Below are 15,459 nucleotides of genomic sequence, written 5' to 3' on the forward strand. Positions count from 1 at the left end.
ATTGTGATAAGGTCTATGGTCTTGCAGAACCGACTTGCATTAGACTTTTTGCTTGCAAAAGAGGGCAAAGTCTGCTGGATGGTGAAAATTCACCAATGCTGTACGTGTATTTTGGATGAAAGTAAGGACCTGAAGAAATAGATTCAGGTTGACACAGGATATAAAAGAGATGGAAGCGACAGGTGCTTGGGAAGATATTGGAAATGGGAAAAGGGCAGATGGTTTGGAAACTTGGGAAGTGAAATTTTGGACATCATTTTGAGACACCTTTTGATAATCGCCCTTTGTGAGATATTACTGTATTTGATCTTTAAGGGATATCAGCATGCACAAGTGGGACAGGAAGTGAAGAGAAAGAGAGCAGATGTAGAGTTAGTAGAAGGTCATAGCAGATATTATGATGATATGAAGTACCTGGAGAAGTTGAGTCGAGACCACTAGGTTTTGAATAGTCTATTCTGATAATGATCTGATTGCAATCTGTGATGGCTAGATTGCCAACAGAGGAGGGATTGGAGTAGCACAGTTTTGGCTCCATCCCTTTATTTTTGGCTAGGCCACACATATATTTACATTTGACCATATGTACTCATCTGGTGCAATAATACTGAGAGATATGAGGCCAGATGCATCAACAATCCATTTTGCGATTTCCTAATAGCGAATTCTTGCGATTCGCAATTAGAAAATCGCAAAATGGAAAATGGAATGCATGAAAGTGTGTTTAACACTTTCTGCGATTCCTAGGGGATCACAAATGACCTACCTCATATATATTAATGAAGTAGGTTGCAATTTGCGACCCCATAGGAATCGCAAAAATCACGGGGATGGTGGCCTGCTGGGGTCATCAGAGCACTATGTCCGTGATTGTTTTTAAATAAAGCAATCTTTTTTTTGTAAAGCAGCCTGTTGGAAAACTTTTCCTTTCATTTTATAAGAGCAGGCAGTGGTCCGTGAAAATGCATTTACAGACATTCACAAAGGGGACCCCTTCCCATTTGTGACTTGGTCACCACCTACTTGAAGTAGGTGGTAAAATGCGAATGTTTTGCGACTGCATTTCGTTTGCAAAACATTCATGCATACCGATGCGATTCGGTATTTGGAAAGGAGGCCCTAAACACGTCCCTTTCTAATAGCGAATCTCAAACCCATTTTGCAATTAACGAATCGCAAAATAGGGTTTGCTGCATCAGAAGCAGCCATTTGCGAAGGCAAAAAATACTTCATGCATATGGCCCATGGTGCACAGATGGTATGGAAGTGCATCTATTGTGTGTTTTGACATATATGTGTGTGTGTGCATATTAATGTTTCTCTTTTGAGAAACATTTATTATAGACTGCTGATATTAATCTTCTATAGGTTTAGATTTCAAGGAGATGCGCTAAAGTACATTTATTGAAGTGCCTTCTCCAGGGATTAGTGAGAATGAATCACATGTATGTGTATTCCTTTCTTTGTAATTTATAACCAGGTGTCCTTTTTGATTACAATTGCATGTATTAGTTACTATGCAACATATAGGAGTACTGCACAAAATAGCTTGAGTAATTATTTAAGATTTGATTTATTGGATTACGTGTAGTTTGTAGAACTAATATGTTTCTAATGAGAAATGTAAAGTTAGAGTGATTGCGGGGCTTAAGCTTGCAGTCAAGACATTTAACCTTAAAGCGAAAGTAGTTTTTCTGCATGTTTTTCTCCTATGCAGGTCCAGACCAAAGGCATTTGTTAGTTAGTAAAAAAGCACATTGAATTTCAGAGACAGAAAGGCGAGGAAGAACTGGAAAGTTCAAATGATTTTAATGAAGAACAAAGGGAGTGTTACCAATTGGTACTATCAGATGAAGGGAGAAACCAAGGACAATTTGTAAGAGGAGACTTGAATATGGGAGTAGTGTTCAAGGTGTCAAGTTCTTTTCTGGGAACTGGAAAACATATCATAATGTATGAGGTCATGTTTTCTCAAATGTCTTTGTGCATTTTATTAGTGAACTCACCTTGGGTTTAGTCAGTTTCCCTTTAGACTTGGAGAGGTACAGATCTCTCTTGACATCTCTGATTGTGTGGCTTCATGCTATACATGATTCTTCACTTATAGAACTTCTACAGAGGTTCTGATGCTGACACCTTTCTTGATACCTTGATTCAATAGAGCTTCCCCTATCCTTAGGTTAGTCTAGGGTTTAGTAGATGCTGAACATCTTTTCCATGTATAGGGGGAAGGATGGAAACCATTTGTATAGTTATCAAGTCATTTCCTTATTTTCTATGTTGCAACTACCAAGATCCTTATCTGCTCTTTGCTGTTGATGCAAGATATAGTAAGATGCTTCAGTCTTCCTCTAATAATTGTATACTTTTACAGTATGTTCTTGAAATTGATTTATATTGGCCTGACTTTGAGTCTGTAATACACCATTTAAAGTCAAGTTACTGACTTTTATTGTGTCGTCCTAATGATCACACTCTACTTTGAGATTTAAATTGATGTTAACCCTATTTCCTCTCAAGCTGCTACAAAGGTCTATTGATGCTAGTCGAATTGGAAGAAATGGCCCAGAGCATTCTCAGATGTGTGCATCATATAACAGAATCTGGCTACAAGGCGACCTTTTCCCATGCGAAGACCTTCTGGAGTGTGCAAACAGCATGGATGAAGATGAATCTGATGACAAACCATTATGTAAATTTTCAGTAGCAGTGCCAGTGCTACTGATATCCTCATCTTTAATTTTGCTTTGATTCGAGTCATTCGAATAAAATAACAAGGACTGCAGTAAAGCCGTTACAAGTGCTTTCATTCAACTTAACTATGTTAGAGGGTTGCTTTACTCATGCAGTCACTTCATGCTAATATATGTACATCATGAACTAGAGAGATGCATCATCATGTATATTGCTACACATGTTTCTCAAATAACTTTGAAAACATCCACATGCAAAAATCTAACTACAATGATGGGCAGCAAATAATCTTGATGAATGCCCTTAGCGGGTCTCAGCGCTCTTTCTTCTTTGTTGCTGGCTCCCCAGTAGGTGCATACAGTTTGCCATGTATACAGATGATCTTCTAGACAGTTCTGTGGACGTCTGAAAGAAAAGTGGTGCTACTGAAGTAGATGGTACAGTAGGCTAAATGGGGTGGTACTGTCCTTGGCAGTGAAATGTGTCTTCTGAGTGAGTACCACCTCTTGCCTCTCCAGCAATCCTCCAAATGCATTAAACGAGCCATCGACCATCTATCAACTTAAAGTAAGTATTGATACGGGTTGTCAGTTAAGGGGACATATGTTCGATAATGCATGATGCATCTGCTGCTTCCTGTTCTGTCTTGAAGATTCCTCACCTCTCTGTAGGATCTCTCTTATTTCTGTCATTTCCAACAACATTTCAACTTGTTCACCTTGTTTGTTGAATGTTTTTAATAGCCTCTCCTGCCCATTCTCTAGCTTAATGATGCATGTTGTCACTGTCCCTCAGCAGAAGTGCGCTGAGAGGCAAGATGGCGGCCGCGCTTTCGGCTGTGTGAGCCGGCGGCTCTCTTACACGGAGTCTGCACCAGAGGTTGCGGGCAACCTAGGCGTCTTCCCAAGCGATTGAAATGAGATGCAAAGACTGATTACCTGCTCTCCGGCGTCTTGTACATTCAGCGGATATCGGCTGTTCCGCTTTTCAGCGTGGTGTGCGGTCCCAATTTTCCAGCGGCTCTGCGTCAGCGGCTTTGGCATGGCGCCAAAGGTGATCTCCAAGGCAGCATTAGCGGCGAGAGCACGGTCCGCGGCAGCTGAAACCGCAGCCTCTTTGAATGGCTGAGAGGGAGGGAGTGATTCAGCGAGTCTCACAAAGGGCAACGGCAGCAGCGAGAAGAAGGTCAGACTGGCTCGCAATGGTACCAACTCGAGAGGTAGTGCGAAGACAGTCCCTGCCCTGTTTAATTAACTAAAAGCCAAATCAAAAAACTATGCTTAAGCGGTTAACCATGATGGCCAAGTGTTTGATGACTCACTGAAAGGTACTGCAGTAGAGACGGGGGTGGCACCTGCATCTGCGATTTCTATGTCGGGCTGCCCAGTAATGATGATAATGATGGCAGTGCGCCCCCTGCTCAGGATAAAACTTTAAAGATTCCTGGGGTGTCTGGGCAGGTGACCTCGGCAGATAGTCTCCCGCAAAATATTTTAAGAATGGAATCCGGTACTGACTTTAGCAAACCGGTGAACTGCACCTTGGGAAATGTAGTTCAAACAGGAGACGAAGCTCTAGGCTTGATTTGTGTATCTGCAGTCAGTATACTCGTCGATAAAATGAGTGAAGCTGCTAATCAAGGTATTGATATTTCTAACCAGATCTCTAAGGAATTAGAAGGCGAAATTTTTTTTCCCTCTCCGAGCATACTGGGTCATCTATAGATGGGGATGTGTTTGACCGTGACTGGACAGACGAAGGCAGTGACATTGGTGATTGGAGGCAGAATGATATCTTGAGCAATGGGTTGGGTCCTCGGCACCCCCGTACAGTTCGGGAAGGGGCGGGTCAGAGACTTCGGGGTCCTGTGAGAGAGGACTCAGAGACTCATGGATCCTCTTTTTTGGACAAATAATTAAATGATGGATGTGACCTAGTGGAAGGCAAGATAGTTGCAGTAACTTTGAAGCAGGCTCAAGAATCTGATATACCACCCTCTGAGATCACGCTTACACTCATCTATCAATCAATTATTGCGCATTTCGAGGAATCGCGCCAAGAGAGTGCTTGTACTCTGGGGGTCTGCCGAAGAGTTCAGAATTCTGTCCGGAGAGTTGCAAAAACATGCACCGAGATAACAGCTAGAATCGGGGAAGCGGAGGAAAGGATCTCTAGTTTGGAAGATTCTCTTGCTGCACAGAAGAGCACAACTGAATTGATTGGGGCGCAGAAGCAGGACATACTATGGAAATTAACTGACTTGGAAAACAGAGCGAGAAGGAATAATTTTAGGATTTTAGGTGTTCCAGAAGGCTGTGAAGGGGGAGACATAAGACAATTTGTGGTGGAGCTCTTCAAAGAGGCTTTTCCGGAAATTTCACAGTGGGATTGGCAGTTGGAGGTTCTCCGTGCTCATCTATTCACTTTTAAACAGCGGCAAAAGACTGGCGATAAGCCTCGTTCAATCTTGATCTGTCTTAATAATTTTTTAGCGAGGGAAATGATGTATGATCTAGCAAGGCCAGATAGGAAAAGGCGCGGTAAGGGCTGCGATTTTTTTGTTCGGCCTGATTTTTGTCCTGCGACAGTGGAACGGAGGTGGCAGCTCCGTCAGCGGATTGCCCCCTTTCAGGCGAAAGGGGCGCAGGCCTTTTTGTTGTTCCCTTCCAAGCTAAAAATTATTCATCAAGGCCAGACAAAAATGTTCTCTTCTGAAATACAGGCTAAGGAATTCCTCTCCACGATATAATCCTTTATAGTGTTGTAGTGTTCTTAGGGGTAGCTGCCTTATGGGTGCTTTAGCTCTTTTCTCACTAGGTAGAGAGGGAGGGAGGTGAGGCAAGCATTAGCAGTATGTTCCAAAAAATATTTTTTCTTCCTTAGTAGTTAATAGCTAGTGCTATTGTCCTTAGTCCTTCCCTTTATTGTTTTTCTGTTCGTTTTGAAGGGGTGAAATAACCCGTGTGGGAGGGAGTCACAAGCTCTTTCCATCACAAGGACATCAGTCCTGTTGCCACTTAAGGGTGTTGTAAGGGATGGGGGGGTGAATGGGGGTGGGGCCGTTTGGGTGGGTGGTTAGGGGTGGGGAGGGGGGCTGGCGTAGGGGGGGTGTGAGGCAGGGACAAGATTAAGTAGGGTCTTGAAAGGTGTAGCAGAACTGGCATTACATTTTGTTCAAATGTTTGTTTGTGTATTTTGTGGTATTTTTGAAAAATTGGGAAAGTTACAAAGTCGCAGAACTGGCATTACATTTTGTTCAAATGTTTGTTTGTGTATTTTGTGGTATTTTCGAAAAATTGGGAAAGTTACAAAGTCAGTTGAGCATGGATAGTCTAGATAGGGCAGGATAAACTTATTATAGGTACATGAAATGTAGCGGGCTCAATGATGCTAAGAAGCGGGCTTTATTTTCTAAAATAGTACAAACTATGCATCTTGACATCTTATGCATACAGGAGAGGCATATACCATGGGGGAGGGGGGATAGTCTGAAGCTGCCAGGGTTTGAATTGATAGTATGCTCCAAACAGTCTTCAATGATAAGAGGTGTGGCTATCTTGATGAAGCGGGGAGTGGGGGCTTGTAAAAGAGCTCGAGAAGATCGAATGGGTAGATGGGTCATTGCTGAATTGCTGATTAGTGGAAGGCCATTAACGGTTTGTACTGTTTATGGTTCTAATATAGACGATCCTGAGGTAGTCAAGTATTTAAACATCGAATTAGCTACCTGGCCGAGTCCGCTCTTTTTCAGTGGTGATATGTATATTAATCTAACAAGTGATTTAAATCTTACTAAGGACTGCAATTATGCTGGTAGGAAGCCAAAGGTGTTTAAAGCACTTCAGACGCTACTTAAGGAGCATGGAGTTATAGATTTAATGTTTTTGCAAAATAAATCGGATGATGGTTACACACATTACTCAGCTCCCCACAATAAATATGTTAGGTTAGATTATGTTTTTCTTTCAGAGCAGGTGGCAGCTGTCTCTTCAATTTTTTCTCCTCCCCGGATCCTTTCGGATTATAATCCGTTGATAGCTGATTGTCTGTGGCCGCGAACCAGAAAACCTCCTCGGGAGTGGACCTTTGAAAGAAAGTTATTATTTGATGAGGCTTATTGCGCCCATATTCGGACTTGCCTAGTAGAATTTTTAAAAATCAATAGGGGCACTGCAACCGATCAGATAATGTGGGACACTCTAAAAGCTGGTTTGTGTGGAGAGACTAAAAGCTTTTCCTCATATAGGTGGAAGTCAGATCAAGAGCAGCTAAAGAGACGAATGAAAGAGCTAAGGGATGCGGAAGTAGACCTCGTTAGTAAAATTAAGCAGGGTCATAATATAGAATCTGGTCAACAGGAGGTAGCAATAATAAAGGCTAGGCTGTTGAAGTCTTTTGGACAGGACCTCGAAACTAAATATTTGCAGTATCGTACAGAGATGTTCGAGTTGGGTGAGATGATATGGGGGTAGTGCACGACACTCAGGAGGGTATAAATGAAGTGTTCTTAAACTATTATACCAATCTGTATAGGGAGCATATCCTCATGCCCCAGATAGAGACAGTAGTAGAGGATTTCTTATCAGGGGCGAATACCCTAAAGTTGTCTTAGGAGCAGTGTGAAGCATTATCTGCTCCTATTCAATGGGAAGAGGTGGAGTTTGCGGTGAAGTCTCTAGCAAATGGTAAGGCCTGTGGCCCTGATGCGGTACCACTTGAGTTCTATAAGGTATTTCTGGGTGAGATCCAAAATGATTTGCTTGAAGTACTTAGAGCGGCACGGAAGGGCATAGTGCCGGAATCCTGGCAAGATACTACCATAGATTTGTTTAAAAAAAAAAAGGGTAAACCAGAGTTACTACCATCATTTTTTCAACCGATATCACTAAATAATAGTGATTCAAAAATGTATTCAAAGATTTTAGCAGCCAGGTTAGCGCAGGTGATTACGCCTTTGGTCTCCCTGTACCAGCATGGATTTATTCCAGGACGGGACACTGCAGACCATGTTAGACGGGTCATAGCGCTATTAGATTGGGCACAGGTCACGGCCTCTCCCCTCGGGGTGATCCTGTTGGACGCCGAGAGAGTGTTCGACAGGGTCCCCTGGGGGTTCCTGTGGGCCGTGCTCCAGTGGAAGGGATTCACTATTAAATTTGTACAGGCGATTCAGGCGCTGTATTCCTCCCCAAAGGCAACACTTCGCATCTCCGGCCAACAGACTAGCTCTTTTTCCATTAGTAGGGGCACGCGGCAGGGGTGCCTGTGCTCACTCTTGCTGTTCGCCCTATATATCGATCCATTGTTGAGTAGAATAGAGGGTGATCAGGGCATTGTACCGATAAGGGCTGGTGACATAATTTATCGCACATTGGCATATGCAGACGACAGTCGTTTTAACATCTGATGTTTCCTCAGCATTTACGGCACTTAAAGATCTAGCTGTGGAATTCGGGGCGGCCTCAGGGTACAAGTTAAATGTATCCAAAACCCAGGTGGTTCAGACACCCGATATGCCATTCTCAGACACCCCAGTTGTTACAGAAGCCACATACTTAGGGATTTGTATAACTGCTGCAATCGAAACCATTCCGGACTTAAACATTCTTCCGGTTGTAGAGGCTGCTAATACTAAACTAGTGCGGTTAGATCATCTTCACCTCTCTCTGAATAGACAATGCAGTGTTCTTAAAATGTTAATACTCCCTAAGTTTTTATATTTATTTAGGACTATTCCCCTAGAATTCTCTCAAAGTAGTTTGATTAAGGCGGACAGGGTCTGTCAGAGGTTTTTGTGGGGGTATAGACGTTCCCGCAGGGCAGCTAAGTGGATGTGTCTTCAGCGGGATCGTGGGGGTTGGTCAGTACCAAATCTGGTGTTGTATTACTGGGCAGTGATGGCTCAGTCGTTGGGAGTACCACTACTTGGAAATAAAGCTGTAGTGCCATTATGTAATTGCCCGACTATTTTTGAGATAGGTTTGGGGGAAGCGGCCAAGGGTATTTTGTTGGAGGTGCTGGAGCCGAGCTATTACAAAAGAACCAGATTTAAGGTTATCATAGCTGCGTTTACCATCTGGCAGAAAATCAGGCGGAAATTAGGTATTCCCAATATCAATATATATACCCCTTTCAAAGGACAAAATTCAGTTATTAGCACGTGATTTTTTTAAATATTTACAGATTCAAAGTTTTGTTTATAATCATCTGAAGGTGGTACCTTCTATGTCAGACAAATTGCCTATCATAGAATTGATACAGAAAAGAGGCAGAATAGGTATGGTGTATCAATATTTACTGTCAGTTCTTCCTGACGCTTTGCTAGCCCAGAGTACTAAATGGGAAGGGAAGCTTGGAAAGACTGTCATTGACCTAACTCCAGTACTAGAGCTTGCCAGTGAAGTTATGGTTTCTGGAACCCTTAGAACCCAAAGCTATATGGCAATGCTGGATTTATACTATACACCGGCAAAAATTTCAAAATGGGGTAGATCAAATGGGCTGATCCAACCTTCTTCAATTCATTATGGCCCACCTGTCTAGGCCCTCCCCGGCCCCGAAAGAAAACATCAAAAGCCTAGGGGTATGGCTGGACAGGAATCTTTCTCTTAATACTCAGGCCACAAAGCTTTCCGCCACCTGCTTTGGACTACTCAGGACATTGAAAAAAGTTCTTCCTCTGCTCCCAATGGAGGCAAAGAAAACAGTCATACAGGGCATAATTCAGTCACGTCTGGACTCGAATAACGCCCTTTATCTGGGAGCCCCAGAGTACACCTTGAATAGACTACAGTTGGTACAAAACTGTGCTGCCCGTACCTTACTACAAATCCCCCGCAGAACCCCAGTCAGGGAGGCACTGACTAGCCTTCACTGGCTCCCTGTACGCAAGAGAGTCTCTTTCAAAGCAATGTGTATTGCCCACCAGGCCTTCTGGGACTTGGGGCCCCAAATCACGCATAGCCTAGTTAGCCAATATCATCCAGGCAGAGACCTGCGCTCTAGCCAGGCTTTTATGGCAACAGTCCCCAGAATTAAAAGGACTAGATCAGGCGGAAGAATGTTCACCTTCAACGCCTCAAAGATCTGGTACTCCCTTCCTTTTCATTTGAGATCGAATCCTGACCTTGCCTCTTTCCGCAAACAATTAAAAACACATCTGTTTAAATCCCCTTAAATATTTTAGCCCCACCCCCCTCCTCCCAGCCTGCTATCCTCATTACTCCTCCATCTGGTTCCTCTAGCGCTTGGACGCCCCAGGGCAGCAATTCGCGCTATAAAAATCCATTTTCATTCATTTATTCATTCAGAAAAGGAGATTCTTGTGCAAGGTGTGGGTTATTTGCGGCTGATATTATTCATATGTTTTATTCTTGTCCGTCCCTTTCTAGTTCTCTGGCCGATATCGAATGTTTTATTAATACTAAGCTTAAGATTAGGTGCACCCTGACTCCTGAATTGGTGATATTTGGTTGTGATCTTGGGAATACAGAAGTCGTTAGAAATATGCGCTATGAATCAGCTCTATTGTTTATATCTATGTCCCAGATTCGGTTATGTATAACCTCTCAATGGCTATCCGCTGTAGCCCCGATCTTCTCGAATTGGCGAGCTAGATTATTAGCTATTCATAGGCTTGAATTTTCCGTTTTTTCCCTTAAGGGTAAGAGGAGGCGACAGATGGCATCCAGGATTTGGGCACCGGTTGATGATTGGATTAAATGAAACGATTGGATTTTTTTTATTATTCTTTTCAAGATTTCTTGTCTGTGGAGGGGTATCATTGTGTTTCTTTCCCGTGTTCTTCTTTTTCTCTTGTGTTTCGTTTTCCTGTAAAAAATGTAATTAACATGATAATTTCTTAGTTTTACTTTTTCGATGTATTGATGCCATGACTGCATTGTTTTGTTATAAATCTCTGTCAATAAAAACGTAATTTTCTTTTTTTTTTTTTTAAATAATGATTCATGTTGTCGTCCAATGGTGGCTACTCTAGTAATCTCCTTCATCAGCATTAGACATCCCTACCATTTTGTGTTCACTAGTCAGATGTGGAGAGCTCCGATCTTCAAGTGCTTCTGATTGTTCTAATATCTCACTGACCAATTCTACCATGTGGAACATATGTTCAAGCTCCACTAGCAAGGAAACCATTTTTGAGCCTGATATGTGATGTGTCCTCAGGAGAAATTTGAAGTGGCACAAGTATTGAACTTTCAATTGTCTCTGCAATACATAGTGCTGTCATGTAAGTGCAATTTGAGCATGAGGAAGTTTGCAGCTACTAGGTTTGTGATGTTAGAGTTGCCAAGGGTGTGTTAGGTGAAGTCAAAGTGTGCATGGACAAAACAACACCAGAGACGTTTGCAACAGTGTCTGAATTGGTCTTTTCTACAAATTCACTTGTAATTTGTTCTTCAGTTGAAGTTATGGTAGTCAAAGCCAACGTTAAAGTGATTGTTGTTGTTGAACCTGTTAGTGTACTTGTTGACTTTAGTGAACTCTATGGTGGATGCTGTAGGAAGCTGGCAATTTGAGAAGGGCTGGCCAGAGTTCTTGGTAGTTGCTCAGCTGCAGGATGAGTCATTTGGTCATGATTGTCAAGACTGGTGAAGGCAGGCAGGGTTTGGGGGCAAAAGTCCACAGCAAGTCTTCAGGTCTTGTTCTCTCATGACTCTTTTTCCTCTTCTTCTAGATCTATCAAAATCTGAATTCCCGCCATCAGGGGTGCCCCTACTACTGAATTTAGGGGCATTAAGGGGAGTGTCAGGTAGTAGCAATCGGCTAATTACCTTAATGGTGACTACACCCTCTGTATGACCACTTCCTGTGGGCATAACCCTGACCCAGTGAGCCTAATTCCACCAAACACCAAGATGGTTGAATTCCTGATAGAGAACACATCTCTTGATTAGTTAACCTTCCCACTTGTCCTGGTGCCAATGGCTTCAGGGAAGGAGATGGCATCTCCTAAGTCTGGGGAAAGCCGGAGTCACATATGAAAGGCAGCAGAGGCCTTTGAACCCTTCTGCCTTAATAAGTTGAATATTTACCCCTCCGGCTTGAAGGAGGTGATAACACCTCCAGCCGGAGTAGGCATTGTTTCTGCCCTCAGAGAGCATGGGTGCTAACCTACAGAGGGTCGAAACCTGTCTGTGGTGGCAGGCTGGTCTACACCAGTCAGCCACTACAATGAGAGGTTGGTATGTTTTCAGGGGCACTCCTAAGGTGCCCTCTCTGTGCATGTATTAATAAATACATCACTGGAATCAGTGTGGGCTTATTAATACAAGATGTTTGATACCAAATATCTTTAGTTCTTGAGATTCAGTGAAACCACCATAGGGCCGATTCACAGAACTAATCTGAGACAAAATCCTAAACGTACTACTTTTGGTATTTAGTAATAGTAAAGTTAGGATTTTGTCTTAAATTATGATTGTGTCTTAAATTAGGATTTTGTCTTAAATTAGGATTTTGTCTTAAAACCAAAACTTAAGACAAACTGAAGTTTAACTTATGTTTAACTTAAGACAAAATCCTAACATAAGACAAAATCCTAACTTCATACAAAATCCTAACTTTACTACTACTAAATACCTTCCGTGAATACCAAAAGTAGTAAGTTTAGGATTTGGTCTCAGATAAGTTCTATGAATCGTCCCCCATGTACCTGGCGTACATTGTTAACACGATCCAAACAATTTACACCAACAGAAATTAAATAAATTCACCTGGAGTGTTACTAAATGTTTGTGTCAGGCAAGATATGCTTAGAGGAGTACTTGATCCTTCTGATAAATGAGTAATCCTGAGAGTTACATCCAGCTATTCCTGAATCACAAATATCCCCTCAATTTCAAAACAAATAATTAGAATCCACAAAATAAATTCAACTTCTAACATGCCACATAATGCATCACCATATATTACTACTCCACACCATGCCATATAATACCACTACAAACCATGCCTCATATCTCCATACAACACCACCCCATTCAATACCACACAATTGTACACCACACAGCATAATTACACTCCACATAATACCACTCAGAGCAACAAAATTACATTACTCATAATTACACTTTACTCATTACAACATAAATACACCCCACATAAACACACTCTATGCCACATAATAGCAATCCACATAAATGCACTTCACAGCATAACACAATTCTAATAGGCATAATTGTGTTCAATGCCACACAGTTCCACACTACACAATTCAACTCCACCCATTTCCAATACACATCACATGATTCCACACCGAAACCACATATCTCAAACACACAACACAATTCCACAACACACCACATATCTCCAATACAAATAACAGACTTACACATCATAACACAACTAACAATTCCAACACAACCCACATATTGCCACTTCACACCACATACATCGACTACACTGCAAACCAAAACACATAGGTAAAAGATATTGTCATTTACAACGGAATTCGCTCTAACTCCCACAAGTGCGAGACATATTGCATTGCAAGTGCCTGTTCTCTTTTCCTGAAAATGCCAAACATTGTGTTGTTATGCTGTTCTGAGCATGCCCTATTTAGCAAGTGCAATAAATAATGAAAATCCATAATTATCACACCTGATTCAAATCGTTCATGCAAATTTTAGCAGGTACAATAAAAATTGATTCCCAAAATGTATCGTACCCATTAAAAATTGTTTGCGCAGGGCCTGATAAAAACATGCAATGGCAGATATTCAAAACTTCTAATGGCAGTATTTGCATCCCGTGGATTCGAATTTCAACAGGTACAGTAATTTCAGAGATTTAATGGAAATCCATAGTTAGAGCCTAAAATGTTTCAATCCTTTTCAGTTTTGTACAACACTTACTTTTGTAACACCTAACATTGTACAATCCTCATTTTTTTTAAATAAACCAAAAGCAGACATATCTGTTATAGAGTCATTTTGGAGAATAAAATAACAAAATAGCTGCTTACCCTAAATGACATTTCAAGGTTTTCTCCACCCCAAATGTCCATACCAGAATCGTACGTTCCTATCTCTTCAAAGTAATCTTTGTGAATTGAAAATAATCCGCCAGCCATCGTAGGGGTTCTACATGAAATAAACATGAACAAACATTTGCTGTGGAAACATATCATACATTTAAATATTTTTCCACCATGGTATGTCCTTTATTAAAATCGAAAGAAAATAAATTATAGTATTAAAGCATGGTAACAGTTGCACTTCTGTAAGTAATGCTCATGTTAACCATATGTTTGTGATGGTATGGTAAGAGGCATTACTGAGCATGCGTTTTTCCACTGTTTGAATTCAACGTACGCAGTCTACCCAGGATGGACTAACATCGTATATGTATGATTTAATGTGCAAACAGCTTGGAAACCTGAAGCAGTGTTGGTCACTTTCTGCTTACCAGTAGGTTTGTCGGCAGCTTCTAAAAACAGGTATGTTGATGGTTGCTGATCTTTTGGCTTTGCAAATGCTTGTTTCGTTTCTGAAGGTTTTGTAAAACTTTACTACAAAAAACATTCAAAGGTGGCTTCTATGTGTGTTCCTAAGTATGTATGTGCAACGATCATTGAAAAGTTTTTATAAAAGTAAAAACCAAGTAAAAATGGTAATCCATATGAACACATGCGTTGATGGCCATCTTTGAATGTTTTTTATATTTAAAAAGATTGCTGCTCATGTGGGCAGATGCATCCACACCCATGGGCAGCTATTTTTGACTTTTTAAAGGAATTATAACGAATTATGCATGTGATGTGCACATATAAATAGATGTGAGTAGTACTGTAGCAGTTTTGGGGAAGATGTCAGCTCTCATGATAAATGTTTACTATAGGGCTGTTTTTGGTCTTGTTTAAGTTGTTAGTATTCACACGTTACTCATTTAGATTGCATTTAAAATACTACTGTTATTGAAGTTCCCTCTTCCTGGACATTAAATTCTCTCAAACCATGTACAGTGATCTACTTACCAAAGAACTACATACCTACATACACACTGTTTTGCAGTTTCAGTGCCATCTCTTGATTCTTCCATCACTTCATAATGTGTTAAAACATTAAGCTATGCCAAGATAGCAAAATGAGAACTACAGATATATTGGAGTCCTTAGTGCCATGTCAGTTTGTAAATGCTATATTTCAGTGACCAAGCATATTACATAGAAGCTGGTATTCTCTTTTCCGGTTGGGTCAAAATATCACTTACAGAAATATTGTGCTACAAGAATATCATAGCAAAATATGTATAACAAAATATTGCAGAGGTAAGTATTGGTAAGAATACATTTAATATTTGTAGCATCGCATCTACTTATCTTGAGGATACATGTATCATCAATGTACAAATACAGTATGGTGTTTATATTTGGTTGTCAATATTTTTGCTACATGTTTTTAATACTTATTTAAATCTAAATGTTCCAGAACCATTCCGTCAAACCCACTAACACCTGACAATAGACCTGCACAGACAAACTCTTATAGGTCTTTACCTATAGAAGACAAGCACCATTGTTCTTTCTAATGAGAACTAGTTGATGTTCCCTAAACACGCAATATCCACTCCCAGCCTGCTCATCAATAAACATTCCTCGATTCAATTGTTCTGTGATGCTGAAACAGATCTCACAGAATATACTACATGCCCAGACTCCTGAAACAGAAGGGTATCACAAAGGATAAAGTATCTATAGAAATCTGACCTTGACAGACCACTTCTATGCAGGCTTCCACATAGGAT

At 41.1% G+C, this 15,459-nt stretch overlaps 1 protein-coding gene across 3 annotated transcripts in view; it reads right to left on the reverse strand.

Annotated features, from left to right (window-relative positions):
• The window catches only part of GALNT13 (polypeptide N-acetylgalactosaminyltransferase 13), a 1,001,053-nt gene that overhangs the window by 500,025 nt on the left and 485,569 nt on the right, over nt 1–15,459 (reverse strand). For all 3 annotated transcript variants that reach the window (XM_078681726.1, XM_078681725.1, XM_078681724.1), the window contains exon 6: nt 13,679–13,796. In XM_078681726.1, coding sequence (XP_078537852.1) covers nt 13,679–13,796 — 118 coding nt within the window. The remainder of the gene's footprint in view (nt 1–13,678; nt 13,797–15,459) is intronic.

This window comes from Lissotriton helveticus, chromosome 3_1 (genome assembly GCF_964261635.1).
Source record: "Lissotriton helveticus chromosome 3_1, aLisHel1.1, whole genome shotgun sequence".
In the NCBI taxonomy this organism is placed as follows: Eukaryota; Metazoa; Chordata; class Amphibia; order Caudata; family Salamandridae; genus Lissotriton; species Lissotriton helveticus.